General features: G+C 38.0%; 1 protein-coding gene across 3 annotated transcripts in view; it reads left to right on the top strand.

Annotated features, from left to right (window-relative positions):
* The first annotated feature begins 9,803 nt into the window (after positions 1-9,803).
* The window catches only part of LOC145788076 (fibulin-2-like), a 38,707-nt gene continuing 27,298 nt past the window's right edge, over positions 9,804-21,212 (top strand). For 2 of the 3 annotated variants that reach the window (XM_082599856.1, XM_082599857.1), the window contains exons 1-7: positions 9,804-11,282; positions 11,752-11,920; positions 12,267-12,359; positions 12,723-12,899; positions 13,197-13,303; positions 14,034-15,150; positions 15,234-15,343. In XM_082599856.1, coding sequence (XP_082455982.1) covers positions 9,926-11,282; positions 11,752-11,920; positions 12,267-12,359; positions 12,723-12,899; positions 13,197-13,303; positions 14,034-15,150; positions 15,234-15,343 — 3,130 coding nt within the window. In that variant the 5' untranslated portion in view covers positions 9,804-9,925. The remainder of the gene's footprint in view (positions 11,283-11,751; positions 11,921-12,266; positions 12,360-12,722; positions 12,900-13,196; positions 13,304-14,033; positions 15,151-15,233; positions 15,344-21,212) is intronic. The other variant, XM_082599858.1, reaches the window with a different exon arrangement.

A 21,212-nucleotide genomic window follows, 5' to 3' on the forward strand; every position in this document is an offset into this window, starting at 1 on the left:
GCAGTACATAAAAATAAAAAAAACTTCAGCCTTTCTTAACAATTCAAATACACTAATTCAGTGGTTCTCAACCTTTTTGTTTTGGCGGACCCCTTTTGGTACCTTCAAAGCGGTCGCGGAGCCTTAAAAAATCTTTATCTGAAATTTTAGTATGTTGCTTCTCCTATAATGAAATCAAATGTTTCATAAGTTTCGAAACAACACACTTAGAAGAACTTGCTGAACTCGCGAGTCGCGACGCACTAACGCCGATTGATGACATTGACGAAATTATGTTATGAGCTTTATGTTGGCAAACCATCAAAAATCAGTAATTTATAGCCTATGTTGATTTGATATTTTTCAATAAATTTTATCAAAAATCAATGGAATTTTGCGACCGTGACAAAGAATTTCCCTTTTTTTTTTCATTTCTAATCAGTATTAATTCGTTATAATCTTTGTCATTGCAAAACTGTGAGTGGTGAGAGACTGCTGAGTCACGTTTGCATTTCTAAGTTAAGTATTGAACAATTGAGTGACGTCTCAAAAGAATTAAGTTGAACAAAGCTTCATTAAAAAATTAATTCATTTATATGATATTTTTTTAGTTAAACCATAGAGAAATAAAACATAGTAACTTTAGCGGGTTTAGCATACTTTATTTCACACAAAATATAACATAATTAAATAAAATAAACTCAAACGTTTTCGACACGTACGTGTGTCCTCATCAGGAATTAAATCTGCAATACATAAAATGAAAAATCGTAAGATAAATTTGACTTTGCACTGTAACTGTAACTTTTTAGTTAAGAAACCAAACCTTTGTGCAATGTCCTTTGAAAGTTCAAAGGACATCACACCAGTCCGTTGGGAAGTACAGTTTGAAAATCACGGTAAGCTAATAGCCTACACAAATAAAGCACAACCAACCAATTTTTAAATTTCGTAATTTATCAATCATGCTGAAAACTCGGAAACTTTCACGGACCCCCGGTTGAGAACCACTGCACTAATTGATAACTAATAAAATAAATTATAAAGAATAATATGACTATAAAGATAGCTTTGTTTTGATGATTTAAAGCTCATTGACTGCTTCATTAGCTCAGTGGGTACGAGCCCGATTCAAGATCAAGCAGAGCAGGTGCTCTCCATTCAGCGGCACCTAGTGAATGAAATAATCCTCCGGAAACAACACTTCAAAAACAAGCGGAAACTTCACTCTGTCAATTTCGGTGACCGGGCCTGCAAACTCTGCTTCAGTGGTTCAAAGCCTTTAAAAGTGTGCAAAACTTCCAGGATTAAGAAGCTGACCAGTCTCAGGATAAAGATCAAATCAATCAAGAGATTGGTGATGCACAAGGTTAGAAGACAATCAGAAACGAAGATTCAACCTACTTTTGTGAAGGCAGTAAAATTATAATGTATCGTTTTCAATAAGCATTCTTCTTCTTCATTGACTTGACGTAACATCATTTTTAGCTTAGGCTACTGCCTTGTTAACTACAAACTAACTATTTCTTTTGACGGCATACATAGGAAAAGTCCCAACTAACCATAGCATGCTATCACGTTACAACATAGAATTTATTTTCACCACTAGAGCTATTTTGTTACTCGTTTTTCGAGTGTCAAGTGTAAGCGATATGAACAGATACATTCCACTACTCAACAGCAACTACTTGCTTCTTGATTGATGTATTAGTAGCCTATAACCACTAAGAGAATTGAGTGTTAGAAAATAGACCACCGGTGTAGATGTTGAGAGATGTCTGACGAAGAAAACTTCATTATTCAGCAGTGGACAAATCGTGTGATCACTTGCAAAGTGAGCTACTTGTAAGCATTTTATCAAGTACTACATACATTAGTTGGCCATCCGTTGATCCTCTCGTTAAGTGGGCGACAGAAAACTTTTCAATCACGAGACATGTTTCAATAATTGTATAATTCCAGAATGATAGTTAGTAAAATTTTAGCAATAGACAATTTTAGAAGAGCGGCTTAAGGATTAATCGGATCTGTTAGTTTAACCTGTATTAGGCTTTTCTTGCTCACTTCTCTGCCATCTTCCTGGAAGCAGTTTCATCCAGTCAATATTTGTACAATCAAGTTTGTTTGTGGATTGGCTGTCTTTTTTATTTTCTTCAACTCAAAATCTTTGTTAAAGGCCTACTAAATGAAATTTTCAAACGGGAATTAAGCATTAAAATGCGTAAACTGAACATTCAAGAATACATTTCAAAAAAAATTACCGAATAAAATTTGGTTTGGTTTGGTTTTGAATCTTTATCCTCGGACTGACAAAGCCTTGATAGGTTATTTCTGGTACTTGTTTGCATACTTGTAGAGGCTCTTGACGCAGGGCCGGTTACCGAGATTGGCAGAGTGAAGTTTTCCGATTGTTGAAGTGTTGTTGCCGAGAAATTATTCCATTCACTAGGTGCCGCTGAATGGAGAGCAGTCCTGAAATGCGTTGCTCAAACGCACACCCCGAGAGTCGAACCAGCGCCGCGTGATCTTGAACCCGGCGCGTAACTACTGAGCTGGCAAGGGCCAAAGTCCAATGTTTCATTTATTTTTTATTTTTTAAAATGACCAAAAAGTGGAAAACTGCTCGAGAATACGTCACTATCGACAGCAATAACAAAAGCCACGTTACCACATCTGATGTTTTAACATCAGATCTAGTAGCGTAGCCAGAAATTGTGAAAGGGGGGCGTTTTCGCCAAAGGCGACACCCAGCGGCGGGGGGTCTGGGGGCCTCCCCCAGAAAATTTTGAAAAATTACTTTGAATTTGGTGCATTCTGAGAGTATTTTCAACAAAAATGTGTGTATAAATATTCCTGTAAAATGGTGCTGTCCGGTGGCATGGCAAAAGGATAAGATCATGTTTTCTTGGGCATTTTTCGGAAATAAAGCTAAGTTTCTATGTTTTCTTGTTGCTAATTCTTGGCTGAGTTATTTGAATATTTGGTCTTGGCAAAACTCGCTCTTTTAATGCAGTTTCGTTTAAAATTAGGCAAACTTTGTTTTAGAGACATAGAGACTGAAAGCATCATTCTCAATATCATGACGTCACATGCGTGCCAAAGGGGAGTTGTAACCCCCAAAACCCCCCCTTGGCTACGCCACTGATCAGATCTGATGCTTTTGGCAAACTGTGTGATGTTTTGATGTTAAAATCTGATGCTTTGATGTACATACATAGGCCTACATAGCCTACAGTTAAATCGCCCGCAGTAACAACTATTGCGCGATCAGCTGATTGCTAGTCTGTAGTGACGTAGACTGTACAACTGCACGCTTCGCTGCTCACGCCCATTCCCGTTTTGAAAGCTCTGACAAAGCACGCGCGGAATGCTGATCAGACCGCAATCGGGCAAAATTTTATTGAAAATCGTTTTATGGTAGCATGTTAAACACAAAGAACGTGGAAAATTGCCAAGTCAGGTTTTTCCTTTAGTACCCCTTTAATAGAAATCAACTCGAGTAGGCTATATTTTCGGATTTGGGAAAATCACATGCACTCTTCTCTTGCATAGATTTTATACACTGCATGTTCAGTCTGCAGAGTTCAGACTCAGAAGTGAAGAACAAATGAAAACAAAGGGTCGAACTCGAAGGTGACAACAAATTTTCGTAGCCTATGTAAAGCTGAAAACTTTCAAATAATCCATATGTAGCAGATGACAACCTGGAAAGTAAGTACGATAGAAATACAAGTTGTCTTAGTAAGTAATTTAGCTTGCCTTAATAAGTAGTAATATGAATTGGTGCCCTCAGCTTACCAACAAGTGTGGTAAATGGGACTATTCATTATTCAGTATACAACTCCGCCTCAAAAGATTGTGTAAATCTGAGGCGTAGCCTAACCCCATAGATAACAGAAAAATGACCAGCTAATTTTTTGATCACAATATTTTCACAAACTAGGCTCACTAGTATATTTCATTTTCAATAGATCCTTCCAACTGAATTAGGTGTTACACCGGGATTGCATGACTAGAAGCCAGGAGCCTTATGTGTTTATGTGGAATGACAAAATATAAAGACTCTTGACTTACTTACGTTCGCGTTGAACAATCCAAGCAAAGACCACCAGCGTTTTTAAAATTAAATTAAACTTGAAACGCGATGCCCACGCTTTTCCTCAGTGACTTGCCCTCATCAATTGACTAAGGACGATGTTATTGACTTTGTTGCGTCACAAGCCCACATCTATGATGAACGTAATAGTCTTGTCAAGACGACATCTATTCCCACGATAACGCGCAATCAAGTGGCATGGCGATCTTGCTCGAACTTTTAACCCCACGTCTTCAGATGGCGCATCACTTCTGGGCCAAAAAACTGACCTTGTCAATCGAATGACAAACTTTATCAAGAGTCTACAGACAAACTCGCACTTTGTTTGTTGAGACAATGCGGTCAGGGAACTTTAAAAAAGCTTGCTGGAAAAACGCGGTTAATACCCACTTCCTCTGACGTCATAAACATCGCCTTGAATTTATATAAATATTCGGTTGGTAACTGAACAACTTGACCGAGACTATGTCTTCTTTGGTGATTGTTGCTCAGGTTTAACCTGTATTTTTTCTGATTACATCATAGACTGAGCGAGAACGTTTCCTTGCAGAATTGTGAAAAAATGGTGACCTGTTGGTGCGAGAGCGATGGGAGAAAGGGAACTAAATGAGGCAGGAAAAATCAATCAGTTTGCCAATTGATTTGCTTCTATTGAGGTCTCATTGCAGTTGATGTGGCAAGCAGGAAATTGCTGCAGCGTCGTAAAAACGCACTGTGAGAAAACAGTTGGTTGAGGTAGACTAAAACATAATTAACTCAAAGTTGAACCTTACGTCATTATTCTATATTATTATTCTGTGGTTAGGTTTATCTTGACAGTGATAGAGAAAAGTTTTGTTATTGTTGATAAACGTCTCAATTATCAAGTGAGTGTCAAACGACTCTACCAACTGATGCGTTTGGTTTGTGACGTAAAAAGAAAGTCTCTCGACTCAACCCGTATTCTCGAGGGCTAGGTCAGCGTGAAAGGAAACCGATAAAATCTTCGACTGAATGCAGCATAACCGCAAGACTGGGGTAGAAAAAAAGCCGGGTCGAGTACATAAAACTTGCCTTTTTTTTCGAGACTATGGGAAAGCACTTGGTTTAAAGAGAGAAAAGTTGTTTTTCGTGTCTTTGCGGTTGAAGTGTTTCATTGAAGTATTTCAGCTGCTTCTTCAGAAGAAGCAACTGACAACTGAATTACAAGATGGGGTTTGAGCGAGACCAAGCAAAAGTTGTAGTAGCCTAAATGTCTTGCGAAGTGCTTTCGTAAGGCAGACATTCTGAGTTGTTTGTTTTTCATGTCATTTTACAAAATGGTAGGTTGGGTTAGGTTTTTCATGTCTATGTCTAGATTTTAGTTAGCGTTTTGTCATGTAACATTTTAGAATATCGGCTGCACTGTGTAGTTCAGGTTCTATTGTTTCTAATCAGGTTTCACAGGAGAATATAGTTTCGGTAAATAATTAGAAAAGTTACATACGTCACTGAGCTTAGACTGGAGAACGTTACGTGTGTTGCTCACGACAAATTGTGATCAACTTCTGGAATTCTTATTTTTGAACAAATATTGTCTTGTTGACTTAACTGACGGCGACGGTTTTGCTGTTCTTTTGACTAGATCTGAATTTCAGGTCCATATTGCCTTTTAAAAGGTCCTGAATTTGGCAACATTCGAGTTCATGACTGTTCGCAACCGTCCACTTGGGGTTAGCGACGCTTTCAATAAATTTATAGGCTGCAAGCCGCACGATATAAAAACAACGAAGCGTCTTGGAAACCAAGACTAGTTTTTGAATTAATCAAACTGGCCGCCCTGTTGTATCAGTGTGTGACAGTTGTGTTCTCATCATAATCTTTTGTTGACGTCATAATTAACATTTAGCCTACTTCCTTGCTGCAGCAATTTAACCCATTAAAAGCCGCCACAAGTTCCCATTGCTCTTTTTAGGAAATATTTCAGCCACAAAGTTGTATTGCCATAACTTTTGAATTAGTTTAAAAAAATTTGATGATTTTTGCTTTTTTGATGCATTTTTTTGTTTGCCTTTTAAAAGGACACCGGCCACATAGTCAAATGTAAATCTCGCGATACCTTAACATAAGAAGGTGTTTGTTCGGGTAGAAATTTGTCAGATCTTTCTTGAAGGACGTTTCAAAGTTATTGTATGAACATATTATATTCACGATAACCATCGGCGTAGCTAGTGGGAAAGTGCCCCCCCCCCATTAGGCAGTCCCCCCCCCCCCCCGGTAGGAAGCTTGTAGCGGCAGAATATTTTTAAACCTAAACCAAAAAGTATAGTAAAAATATTTTTTGAAGCGGATTCGGCTCGAATTCTATTTGTTGGTTCCTACTTCACGCGTTCAGGGGTGCAAAATCATGGTCCGCCGCGGCGGCACAAACCATAGCGATACCCCACTGACAGTCGTCGGCTCCAGCTTGTGACCGAGCATTGGTTTCGTCATCAAATTGAATTTGGCTTTGGATGGTGATGTCATATATGGCTTTGGAGGCCAATCTATGATGGAAAAGACGTAGGCAAAAGTCAAATTGTATGGGGTGGTATGGATTGTATGGAGGGAGGGACGTGGTAGTTTTAACTTTTCTAGTGTTCGTTTTTCTTGGGCTTTTTGTATCCTTTTTTTTGAAAACTTCCGTGCCTTCCTTAGATTTTTTTCTCCAGAGTAATCTGTCACTAGCAAGGTTTTCCCATGAATCCAGATCAATGTTTGCATGGTTGAGGGAGACTTTCAGCTGATCTTTGTATCTCATTTTTGGTCTTCTGGAGGGGGGGTTCCTGTCTCTAGTTGTCCCTCCTCGTTGTCCCTCTCATGACATGTCCTGTCCAGCGAAGGCAGTGTTGTGTTGCAATATGGTGGCTTCTGAACTGGGCAACCTAGCGCGATCAAGGAGTGCATCTTTGGTGAGAGAATCGTCCCAACGAGTGCCTAGCATTTGACCCAGTTTCTTTCCTCTGTTGAAAATTTTCAAGACGTTTGATGTCACAGCGGTATAATGTCCAGGTTTCACACCATAGAGAAGAGTGGGTTGAACGACTGCCCGGAGGACCATAATTTTGTGCGGATAGATATAGCATGATTGTTGAAAACACGATGGTTAAGTCTTCCATAGGCACAATGTGCTGCTTTTACACGATGTTCAATATTCTTTGACAGTGTTACAAACAAGCAAAAAAATGTGGCCATGTGGCCGGTGTCCTTTTAAAAGGCAACAACAAATATAAAGCAAAATAAACAAACAAAAGAAGCAAAACCTTACACAAATTAGAGTGTAGTAGGAAGCACAATATTATAAAGTGTCAAACTATGAAGAAACATAATTCATATCTATTACCAATAGGCAGTAAAACATGCATGTTCCTCCTCACTTCACTTCATCCGGCGCTTCTCATTTTTCAACAATTTTCAAACTTTCACAAAATTCAGAAAAAGTACGTTGTTCGCAAATATTTATCAACACCTTCCAAAACAGACCCTAAACAACTACTAGCAAGTCCAAAATGATTCAAACAAAATAAGATGATGCAATACTGATGCATTCAAAACGATGTCCTTTTAAAAGGACACCGGCCGTAAATGGGTTAATAACAATTGAAGAGTAAACGCAAACTAAGTTTGAATCGTTTTCGTAACCGCGCAGCGGGATTTTTCGCAATCAGATGAAATCGCTATTTCTGATGTAGAATAACAAATTTAATGTTAAAAATAAACAGAACAGAGATTAACTATAAACACTTCAACTTCCAAGATTTTGTATTAGTAGTGCATGAAGTTTTTCCAAGACTTGTGTCATAAAAGAATACATATAAACTGGAGAACAAACTATAGAAGAACAGGAGAGTATGATTGAAGACACTATTTTGAAATTAGAAGGCATTCACACCACTTAAAATCCAGGTTAAAACAATCAAGGATATACCAAAAAATGTACAATTTTTCAGGCCTTTTAAAATTTGTTCCCTTTTTTGCCCAAAATTGTTGGCCTAGTTGCAAGATAAAGGTCGCCCTAGAAAGAATGTCTTGTTCACAATAGTGTTCATCTCTTTCAAACATTTACCTTATTCAAAACGAAATTCCATTGTAGGCTGTAATTGTTTTGAGCGTGCAAGCCTGAAAGTAAATAGCGGTAAAGTAAGTACGGTATGTGAAAATTCTTTATACAATATATCTTTTCAGTCTATGGTTTGAAAACATTTAAGAACTCACCAACCCCGTCAATCTCACTTCTGTTAGAGATTAGACACAGATAGCTTGTTAAAGACAACTTTTTGAAGTTTTGTTATTTTAGCCAGGTTTGCAAAAGAACGAAAAGATTGTGTGCGCTCGTGCAAGCTTTGCGAAAACCGCGATCAAAACGATATACTTGCTATGCAAGCCAATAGTTTGTTTGAAAAACGTCTAGCATTTCTGCTGCTTCTTTTTAAAGTCCCGTTACTGATTTCTGGTTTCAAGGGCTACGGCTGTTTTCATTATTATTATTTATTCAACTAGAATTGAATTTTATTACCGGCACTGAAGGTGAAAACAGTTTAATTTTCGAAATAGTTAATGAATGATTTCATAAGGTAAGTTTTTGCATTTTGGCTCTTTGCTCATAGCTAATATTCAACATGCATTCAAACTGCTTTCAGCCTATTTTTTTTTAGTTTTCAACTGGACGATGCAACAAAAATGAACTTTTGGAATTTTTCTTTCAAATGGCTTCTGCATTGTACGTACACACGACGTTAAATGCAAAAGATTCTTTTTCGTGTTAATAATGCATATAATTTTGTTACTTTATTGTGGACTCCACAAAAGTCAATTACTGTGAATTTCGTAACACGGTGTATACCCTCATTTTTTGGATCGAGCTCCAGTCAAACTTAGCTCTGTTTTCGTTTAGATAAGCAATCAGATAATACTTTTTTGGACCAAATCATAGACAGTCTGATAAAATTTTGGGATGTTTCGTTTTGTTGTTTTATAATTTTTGTCTGTCTGATCAAGTGGTCTACATATTTCAGCAATGTTGAGGCACAAAGTTGTCGTTTTGTAAACATTTTGAGTTTTGCTTCAAAACGTCGTTTAAATGTCTTTTCAATTTGTTTTCTTGCCTTGGCATTACTTTGTTTTTCTTTCAGCGACCGCAACACTCAAAATATTTGACGGTTTTCGCTGTTAACTTTTCTTGGACATTTACTTTGTTTTCCCAGCTAGAAAATTATTTTTTTTACATTAATTCAACATGTGCAGACGTTATTGAATCAATGTCAAAAAGTTTACCTTTCTGGCTGAATCACCCAAACAACAAAATCCATCATGTTTACATTGATTCAACGTCTGCAGCAAGATTTTTCTGTCTGGGCAGAATCACGTTAGATACAACTAACTTGCATTAAACTTTTGTAGTCAGACTGTTTTCTAAGGTGGCTTTGTTCAACCATAAAATTATGATTTTATATGGTAAATGTAATTATAGTTAATTCCATCAAGCCAAACCACTTAAGCCGGAAGGGTCAAGATTTGTCTCCACGGTTACTTTATTTTTTCGTTTTTGCATACTTTCGTTGCTTTGTCCGGACGAAAAGTTAAGGGCACGATACAATACATTATAATATAACCCAACACGCCCATGAACAAGAAAAAATATCTAAACCTTGTCTGTTAGCTTATCGATATACTGTAATTTTAATAAACTTCCATTTCAATGTAGATCATAGGCTTGACGTGATGGGGCACGGGTTTGTGGTATTGTTGTTAGTAATAAACGCCATTGTGGCGTTCTCTTACCCATATTCTCACTTGGCTCGTATAAGGTCGAGGCGTATACCTAATCCGAGGCAGATTTATAGAAATCAAAACATGCTGCTGAGGGGGGAAAGAGGACGAAAAGCTGCCCCTGAACAATTGAATGAAAGACTTCGAAACGCTCCTTTCGCGGAACAAAGACCAGCACAGCAGCAGACTCACGGCCGTAACCATGCGCCGTATATTCAACCCAACGAACCAGTAAGTAACCAGCAGCAAGCAAGGTTACTTCAACCTGGTCCACCGCTTGAAAACGACCATACACTTTCCTACTTGGGAAATCAGCCACTTTTACAACAGAATTCAGATACTGATTCCAGTAACGATGTTTTCCCTGCTGATCAAAATCCACATCTGAGCAAAAACAGCTTGCGGCGCGAAGGGAACGATCAATCGCCTGTTAGTGCTGATGAAAGTTCACCTGGAGAAGCAACTAGCCAGAGTGGGAGTTTGTTAAGTTCTCCAGGTGATAAAACCACAAAGGAAAACAATGAACCGATTGAACATCCATCTTTGAAAAAAACTTTCTCTCAAAGCAATCCTTCTGCGCTTGGACAGGAAAGTCAAAAATTTTCGTATAAAAACAATCAACCAGCTGAACAACCTAATAACCAAATATTTTCAAATCAGCAGTTATCATATCAACAACTATCTGATCAACAGCAACCATATCAACAACAATCTGATCAACAGCAACCATATCAACAACCATCTGATCAACAGCAACCATATCAACAACCATCTGATCAACAGCAACCATATCACCCAACATCTGATCATTTACCATACCAGCAGCCATCGGATCAACAGCTACCGTATCAACAATCAACTGGTCAGCAGCCACCGTACCAACAATCGTCAAATCAACAGCCACCATATCAACAACCAACCGATCAACATCCGCCTTATCAACAACCAAATGGTCAACACTTACCATATCCACAACAATCTGAACCTCAACAACAATCTAACCCGCAATTGCCGCAATTATCTGGTCAACAGCTGCCTTATCCACGAGTGCCATATCAACAAGCATCCATTTCACAGGTACCATTTCAACAGGGTGGTCTAGCAAATGGTCAACAAATACCTTATATGAACGGCCGTCCACTCCCACAACCAGCATATGGCCAACAACTTCCTTACTTTAATGATCGCCAGCCTGGTCCATTCCAACAACCAGGTTATTTTAACAACGGTCCTCTGTTACCAAACAATCGGCAACCATTTCCGCAGCACAGGACTCCTTATCAAAGCGAGGAGCAACTTCCATTCCGTGGGGCTGGCCCTTCAGCAGAACGCTTACCGGCGTACGGCAGAGTAGAGAATCATAATCACCCAACGCACGACCGTCGCGAAGTGAACGCCGAAATAATTTCTGCAAAATCGCGAATTAGCCACCAAGAATCAGGTAATATTGTACTGCTGAGTTGCTAGATCTTTTTCGTTTATAGGCCAAGGTACCGGTAATGCGGATTACTTTACACATGTGATAATCTGGTGCTTTGCATTCTATTTTGCGTTAACCACCCGTATAAACTAACCTAGACTTTTCAATTGTTGTAGAGAATAAAATCAGATGACTATAGTAATCACTAATTGGTGACAACATTAATCGAAATATAAGCAGAAGCAAAAAGTTTAGTGTATCGATTCCCTCCTCAATGTTCCCACTCTCATAGAAATAGATTTAGGAGAGTAACTTTCAGGTCCAAGTTTTATTGGGTGTCTCAGTTCAAAAATAAATATCTTTTAAGGTTAATTCATCAAATTCAGAAAATTATCTGGAAACTTTAAGATGTATGTTTGTGGCGGCGCTTATCGGAGGTGATGTCATTAAGTGATTGTGATGTCATCAACTGACGTTGATATTTACACAGCAGGAACTAGATCAGAGGAGGGCGCCGAAGAGCCCTGCGATGAGACGAATTGCCCCGAATTGGAAAACTGTATGAATTCAACAAAGGAGGGTTGTTGTCCTGTTTGTGTTACACACGTGTGCAAGTGCCAGGGCTACCAGTACTACGACTGTGTCTCCAATGGATTTGAGTTAGTCGTTGTTATTTCAATATGCTTTGTGATTTATTACTTTCGATTTTCTTACTTTGTTCCAACAGTAAAAAATTAAAGATGTTCAAAAACCTTGTGATTAAATATGCGGAGGAAATAACTTACGTTTTTGTTAGAGAAGATACTCTGAAAGAAAAACTAAGTCTTAGAACAAGGTTTTTTTTACTAACAGGTTCGTTGATATAATGAAACAAATAAAATCATTTTGTAATGAGCATCATCGAAAAAAATGTTTTTTTGATTGGTTGGCATCCCGAATATTACTATAACGCATATAAAGTTTGGAAGATTTTTTATAACTATTAATTAAATCGTATATATTTAGGGATGGTTTGGTTCCAGAAGGGGAGTCATACAACGTTGACGCGGGGAGCACAATTTGCAGTTGCCCCGGAGGAGGAGGTGACATCCTGTGCAGGTAATTATCCGCAATTGTGACGTAACAAGTGGTTGACTAATCCAGACAAAAAATACGTCTGCAGACGTTGAATCAATGTAAAAGTGTCGGATTTTGCTGTCTGGGAAATTACACAATGATTCAAAATCACAATCATTGAAAGCAATTCGGCGATTGTACAGTCGCGGTACATATCGATGAGTTAACGAACTGTAGATAATAAAATTACTTTTCATAATGCCAAAACCAGCTGTTTCGATGCTCTAATGATGTCGTTGCAAGCAGACATGATTTCTATTTTTAAAAAGTGAGATTTCGTACCGTTAGAAGTTTAAAACAAGAACACAAACTTTAAAATTGTTTAATTAAAAAAAAAATTGTTAGTTTTCAAGACCCCTTTGGAGGTGGCAATGGAAATTCTGAACCCATGAGACCCCGGCTTTTGTGCCCTCCACCCCCTGTCCATTGCATCGAGTCGTACACAAAAACAGATGGTTGTGTCGAGTGCGTTAGCTTGGGATGCGTGGGTGAAGAAGGCACCAAATATCATGCTGGAGAAAGGTAAAAATTACGACATTTCTACGCAGTAGCTTAGGTTTTTTAGAGTTATGTTTTCTAGTTTTCTATTTTCATGCTAATCTGAAGGCTGACGTTTTTCTAGATGAAGATATGCCAATCCTAATTTGTTTTAGCTCTGACGTAAGATAGCGATGGGCCACTGAAAAAATTGAACGCTTTGAAATAAGTTCAAAAAAAAAAAAAAAATTCTGTTCCTATAACTTGATTACTTCTTCCCGAAAAATAAATGTGACTATTTTCTTATTTATTTTAACATATACTTTTTTGAATAATTCACAGGGTCAGTCAGGAGCGCTGCTCAACATGTATCTGTCCCGCGGAAGGGGGCGAGATCGTTTGCCAGCTAGACGCAGCCTGCAACGAACGCACCGAGAAAGAAGCAATAGGTGAGTTGGAAAAGGAAAAACTGGCGACGAGAAAGACTACACTTTTCAGACACCTAACCATGCAATAAAAAAACAACAAAGCAACGAAAACAATATATGCAGCGATGGCAGGTTTTAAAACGATTGTTTTATTTCCACGTTTAAGCAAAAAATAATAATGGAAAGCAAGAGCCGCGTGACCAGGCATTGTGACGTTGCATCGCGGCTTGCATAACTAAAATATGACCTCACTATCGTCCTTTGTATGGGAAATTCACGTCAGAACTTGATGACTTCCTTTTAAATGCCAATTGATTACACGGGTCTTTTGCGGGCGGATTTACGCGTGCTTCTTTGCAAGCATATTCTCATTCAGTTTTGCTACAACAGTCGAAGAGTTCTTTCGAAGACTGTTAAATACAACAGTCGAAGACTACTGAATCCTGAAAATTGTCTCCGTTTGTATTATAGACTTTATTCTGAATTTTGAAACTGGCGTTTTGTTTTATTTCTTAGTAGTTACAGAATCATGGACAGGGGCATAACTGACAGGGATGGATAAGAACCGCGTTCTTTTGACTAACGAAACGTTAATACTGCTCCCACCCTTCCCATTTGTTCAAAAAAATGTGACTCTGGTGTTTTTAAATGTAAAAAGTCTTGCATGTTAGGGATTTAGGCTCTCGGCCTTCTGCCAGACATAACACCGCTTCGCCACTCAGTCTAGTTTCAAATTGGGTTTTTATTTCAGATGAACCGCGTCAAACATCTCTAGCGCTCGAAGCCACTCAGCGTGTGATGCGCGACCCACTGTCTGTGGAACGGAACAAAGGCTTGTACGACCGTGAAAACATTGAGGACGGCTATGACACAAGGTTCTTGCAGCCGGATTGGAATAGTTTTCCAACTAACAAGGCTGCGGTTCCACAGACAGACCCAGCTGCTGACACCCGCGTCACTCAAGATGGAATAGAAAAAAACAACCTTGAAGGCGTTGTTTCACCTCCTTTGGTTGACCCCAACCAAGCGAACCCAAATAATGGAAAACAAATCCCCCCGGGTCCGTTTTACCAAGAAGGCTACCATCCTTACAATCAAGGTAATTACCACGGAGGCTACAATGAGCAGTACCCTTACTCTTATCACTATAACGGAGGCTACGATAGTCAAGGCCAAAATCATAATGAAGATATTTCGAACAGACAAAATAACGAAGACCGAGGTTCTTCAAAAAGTTCCAGTAATTCATTGTCTCAAGACAGAAGCCCCGAAAGTGTACACGAAAATCGTCGGACTGAAGGAAATATCCCTGAAAGCGAACAACAGGACAGAGGAACTCCTCAAAATGCAGACAGTAACGAAATAAATCGTTCAGATAAAGACGGTTCAGCATCACACTTGCAGCAACCAATTCTTAACTATGGCGGGCAGCATCCTGGATATGGGGGGTTTAATTATGGCAACAACAACAATCTAAATCCCATTCAAAATCCCTTACCTCTTCCCTTACCTCAAGGGGAGGGTAATCAAATACCACAAACAGGGCAGCAGTTGATTAATCCGCAGAAGTTTGGACAAGACGTTTCTCAAACTGGCATTTCAAGTGAAAAGACTGGAGAAAAAGGTGCACAGACGGGAGTAAATCCCCAACAATATCCCAACTTTTTGGGTTTCCCTCCTTATGTGCAGAATAGTCAACCGGTAAACAACGTACCAGATAACTCCAATCCATACCGTGGACAAATGTATCCATATGTACCCGGATATCCGCGTACTAACCAAGGTTACCCACCTTATCTGTATCCCCAAAGAAACGTGGGCCAGGTTCCTTACGGCGGAGAGATTCCCTATCCATATGGAAGTGAAAAGTATGTAGTTTATTTTGTTATTTGGTAAAAATAAGTAACAGTCGAAAGCATATCTAAAGGTAAATTTTGTTCATATGTCACAGACAGCAGAACAACTTTACAAATGAAGATCAGCTTTCCATGCATCCAACTTCTGTGACACGACAATTGCTTTATGAGCTGAACAATCACTCGATTGAAAGCAACCAATCGAGTAAGTTTTTCGTCCTCTTGTGACCTCATGATAGTTATCCAACTGGCCAAAGTTGCCATTTTTACATCACTTACAACATCGCCACACATTGAAACGATATAAACACAGCAAATTTGCTAGTCAGAGAATCGACTGTTGAGTTGATTGTGTGTATGCGGCAAACACGTAGCTCAATCCTTACAATTAAATTAGTCAAACGTCAATCAAAGCCAGCATGATGTAAAAATAAAATTTTACTCAATCTGTCATCATCGATCACCGAAAGAGTAGGATTTTTAGGGTGAAGAAGACACACCACAATTCAATGTGTCCCGCTTTCTCGTTGATTTGAACCACGAAGCACCGCACAACAATTTCAAAGTTTCAAGGTTCTCAATTTTTTCTTGATTGTTGATTAGCGAGTGCTCTTAATGCGATTTTTTTTCTGGTAGGCCTGGGTTCATTCCTAGCTGTGCTTAACCAAAATCTTTTAAAGCGGTATCGTTTATGTTCTTTCTTGTACAAAAGAATTGGTGTTAACCCTTTGCTTTTCAACGTTTTTTTGGAAGTTAACTGCTCAAGGGGGGGCCGTTTTTGGATAAAATTCAATCAGCTGTTACGTGTTATCCGCTGGTGCTATTTCAACAGAAGTTGCACTGGTGTGAAAAAAAATCATTTGTCTATAAGTTTGAAAAGTCATTATTTTAAAATTTTAAATGTTAAACTTGATATTTCAATTTTTGCAAAGGTACCCAAAAACGACAATTTTGATTTATCTTGCCGCTATTTAATTACCGTGCTAATCCGATTTCATGCAAAGTTCTGAATAACAAAGAGCTCGAGCGAACGCACGAAGTGTGTGTGCGGTGTGCCGAATCATTGCATTGATAAAGATTTACTTACGACTTGCGAGCAAATCTTATTGTAAGCTACTCACTGATTCTAAAATAGTTACAATCAGAGTAATATTGTTACACGAATTTGAAAAAAAAAACTGCGTTTGTTGTCTTACATTTTTGTCCTAAACTAATGCATTCCCAAACTCATGGCCAGCTTCTAGTTTTATGGAACCAAACTTCTCATAAGTAACAGCTTAGCCTGCTTGAATAGCTGTTTACATCTTCGTTTGTGTATTTTAGGTCTACAATTGAGTTTGTAGTATGAATATTTTTAGTAGAGAGAAGACAATTGAACAAGTTGTTGAAATTTATCTGAAATTTCTAAGTTCAAATTAGGTGCTTTTGAAATTGTGGATTTGTGTCAAGTCGCATCACAAATATCATGCAGGCTACATCATAACTCATTTCGCTTACGAGTGTTTATAAACATGACTCATAAATTACATCCACAAACAATACAGCATTTACCTCAACAAAGCTAAGTTCGAAGCTAAACTTTTTATTGAAGATTGTGTCAATCAATTTGAAAATACATTTTTAGTTCGCCAGCGTCGAAACAATGCAACAGCGAATTGATCAACATGCGTAAACAAAGGAAATGTGAAATACCCACAGTCAGCAAAGCTACATAAATTTAACGTTTACAAATGTTGAATCAATGTAAAAGGACTGGATTGCTGACTGGGTCGTCATTGTTTGAAACACAAAAAATACGCGTAAAGGCGACAACATCAGCAAGGCAGCGATTATGTTTCTGGCCAAAAAAAATTAACTTTTGACTTCAAAGATAAAAATGATTATAACGAAGCTTCAAAGTTTGTCGTAAAAAATATTGCAGAGATACAATAAACATAATTATTTTGTGCCAGATTGTGAGAAGACTTCCTAGATTCTTTCCAAACATTTGCAGGATTGCAAATTATTTTCTATAACTTTGTATTGCCAAAAAATGGCTTCTTTGTTGAAACAACGTGGCTACAATTCTATAAAAAATTCTTAGGCCTACTACATTGAAGTAATAAAATTTTTTTTTGTGATTTTGCTGATGACGTTTTACAATATCCGAGAAGTAAAAAATAATAATGATGAATTATTTTACAAAACCGTGGTTTGCAAGCGCTTCACAAAAAATTGTTGGGGGAAAATTTACCATTAGACGTAAAACGTTTGTAAAAGAAAATTGTCGGTTTACGTATTTATAATGTTTATTGCGTTGTTCGAATTATAAACTGCCTGTATTGTCTACCTTTGTGGTTGCCGGCCAGCTTAGAGCAGCATGCAAACTACGCGTTTATGGTATTTGCATCGTGTTATGATTCTCGAAAATTTCCCACAAGGTCTTTATTTTTATCGTGATATTTTTGTGCCTTTTCTGTCCGAAACTTGAAGTCATTGTGAAGCACAATCCACATCGGTTTTTAGACTCAGTCTTCATTGAAAATAATTTGTGTGGTGCATCATTTCAAGTAGTGTCTTCCCCTAAGCTGTTACACAAACGGCCCAGAACCAGGTTGATTATTATGTATCTTACAGCCGTTGAGTGCCCGTTATTGTATGTGTGGAATTATTACTGTAGATGTCTGACCACATTCATGCTAAAGTCGAGAAAATTCTGCTTTCGGGTCCTTGCCGTTATTTACGGTATTTTTTGTTGATAAGTTTAGGCAGCATTTTTCCAAGATAAATGAAGACATCGGTATTGTTCGTCACCTAGATTTAGTTTTCTCAGCATTGTTTATTCATTCTTTGATCCACTAGTTTGTCCCACTTTTGGTATAATCGGATCGTTTATAAATGGCGGGTCTTCACAATAGCCGACCTCTTATACATTGGCGCAACGTATTCAGATGTTGAATCAATGATGAAAAAAGCTGATTTGTTGTTTATCTGATGTGACGCCTAGCTTTATGCCTCTTCTACATTACAAAATATTTAGTAATGTAGATGAGGCATTATCATCTTTATTTTGCGCTCTTTGGAACAACACACAGTGCGCTGTGAAACAAAAATGCAGGACATAACAACAAGTAGGCAACATAAAGCAGGGAAGGGACATGTAGCCATCGAGTTAGCTGCTACGTGTAAATGGAGCCTATCTCATAATTTTGAGTGTATCTCACAATTACTGTTTGCAAAAACGCCATTTCTTCGGCCTCTCCCAAAAGCATTTGCGGTGATACATTTCCTCAATTGCAAGTTTTGTCACTGAGAGCATTTCCATAGAACGTTTATTTCGAAACCAGGTTTTCGTGCATTTACCCAAGAGAAGATTTCTTATTGTAACGTTTTTTATTCGTCAATGAATATTATCTGCTTGAAACAACTGGTTTGAATAGTTTGTGGCCTACATAGCCTACTATTTTGATCGTGGATTGCTATTCTTCTTTGTAGAGCTAATAACGCAAAAAACGTTTGCTATTATTGTTTCTACAGCTTTGTGATCACTGGCTTTTCTTTTGTGGCATAAGAAATAACGCGCTTTGTATTATTGAGGTCAAACCAAACAAAGGAAAACAAGAGGATGTTTCTCTCTGCTCGCGCATATCGATGCACGAAGCAATTATGAGCTTATGGCTTGTTATCGCAATGTAATCCATTTCACGCTTTGCTGGAAGTGAGCTAGAAATAGCAAAAATTCACCAAAATCTTGAATTTACAAGAAAACTACACAACTTTTAGCATCAAATTTAATATCATCAGATCCGCCTGGCAATTTTAGGAAAAGTCAAGAAAAACCAAGTGCATGGCGTTACTGTGCTTCAAATAATCAAAGGAAATATGAGGGGGGGGCCAAATCTGGCCTCCCCTTGAGGAGCAAAGTGTTAAAATAATGTAGAATAACCCACCGCCTGGGCACGTCATATCATCTTTGAAAAGCCTCTTGGTACCATAAACAAATTGCATAAAAAAGGTTTCGCTGGCAAACTTTTCTGGTGGGATAAATTCCGTAGACTCAATAGATGTACTGAAAACAAAATGCTATTTTTGTGCAATTCGATGCGCAATTGTTTTCAGTCCATTCACCACGATGCCATTGTGCGTCATATTCAACTGCATACCTGGCGCCACGGAAACCATCCATTGACCCAAATTAAAGTTGCGCAAGAACTTGTGATTGCATTATAATTGTTTTGCAACCATATTGTGGCAAATGTTTCATTTTTTATCACAATTGCATTGATGAAATTTTTATTGGCAAGTTGGCAACAGCACAAGTTGAATACAAACTTCTGGTTGCCGAGGCTTGAACGCGATCTGACGTGAATTTATTGTTGGAAATCTTTAAAAAAGCAGAGTTTTCGACTTCTGCCATAACTGTGTGTCTGCACGCAGACAACCTGTAATTATAAAAATTCAATTCTTTTATTTTACGTCAGTGGCCTGTCCTTTACGTGGAAACGGCACATTTGTATGACACCTTCAGACAAAGGCCTTTGTTCTAGTACAGGTTTGAATGATTTCGAGCAATGGTGACTTCGATAGCGTCCTGTTTGAACGTCTTGATATGATGGTCAGAAATAAAAAACAACTGAACTGAACTAACTAAAAACAACACAAAAAAGTTTAAAAGTACAACAACTTACAAAGCAAAAGAGTCGTCAGCAGCAGATGGGCGAATACAAGTATTTTCAATAATTGTATTTAGCACCACACAAAGACAATGGTCACTTTGATTGTTCACACTGCCAGGTATAATTTTAAACTTCGCTCTTTGGAAAGCGTGAGATGTCAAGCCTTTCGTAGATTCAGACGTTGTTCAAATGAAAGCCAAGATTTTGTCTCTTGAGTCTTCAAGCCAGGGCTGCGGTCAGTTCAATAAAGCGTCTCTGTCCCCAAGGCAGGCTGCTATAAAAGTAGCTTTGTTCTAAATTTCGGCTGAATCTTGAAGTGGATGACTCATTGTAGCTGCCACTAAATTGCCGAGAAATATGTCGTTGTTTTTCAGTTGCTTTAACGTCTTTCACACAGCAAACCAAGTGCACTTGATGAATTCTGTCAGAAGACATTTATGAAGGTCATGTCTCGAGCAATCATCATTGTCTCAAGAAAAATCATTACATTAACAAAGAAATGATGTCAAACTTATTTCGAGACATCCATTCATCAATTGCAGTCTATTTCTACTCTCTGTAAAAGGTCACTTTTGTTTGAAAACTCACTTGATTAAGCGAGTAAGTTTGCTTTTACAATCTTGTCATACGAACTAGGAGTTTCGACGCTGATGCTCATAAAGAGATGATGACTATGAAAATGTCATTTGATTATCTGACGTACATTTTCTAAAAGATGTGTTGGACATCGATTGTGGCAAAGAGTTTGTTTTGTTGAATAAGAAACCTTTAATGGTTGAATATTAATTATATAGTAGAACTTTTAGTATGTATAGCTTTTTGTGGTAAAATTATTTAAAACTTTTTGAGGAAGTTGTTGGGTAAATAAACATTTAAATACTTTTGCACCTTGGAAAGATTCCATTAAGCCTGAACGTCCAGTAAAAATATCTTTGCAGAATTCTAAACTCACTTTGAATTGAAAAATGTTCCTTACGTTAATATTCCTGGAACAGTTATACTTTTTTTCTCTTCTTTTTCGATTTCTCTTTTGAAAATAACATTGAAATATTACTTTTGCAAGGAATGGTTTGTATATCTTTGCAATTTTGACGCTTTCGATTATGAGATTATATGTAATCTCGTTACTGCCGGTTTTATGAACTTAAGGGGTGATAACACTGTTTTTGCAAGTCGCGTCACGGCTTAGCGACTCTGGGTCACGTTATATGAACACACACGGTGATCACTCATCCGTCACAACCAAACCGCAAAACAAACCGGTTAATGGCGTCACAAAGAATGCATTGTCGTCAAATAACCGGAACTTGAAGGCGATGTTTTTGACGAAAAATTAGCCTTTTTGGATTATACAACAATACATACAAAAAAAAATGTGCGTGTACTGTTGTTTTGTGAAGTGTGTCATTTCTTTTGGTT

Source organism: Aplidium turbinatum, chromosome 2 (genome assembly GCF_918807975.1).
Source record: "Aplidium turbinatum chromosome 2, kaAplTurb1.1, whole genome shotgun sequence".
NCBI classification, from domain to species: domain Eukaryota; kingdom Metazoa; phylum Chordata; class Ascidiacea; order Aplousobranchia; family Polyclinidae; genus Aplidium; species Aplidium turbinatum.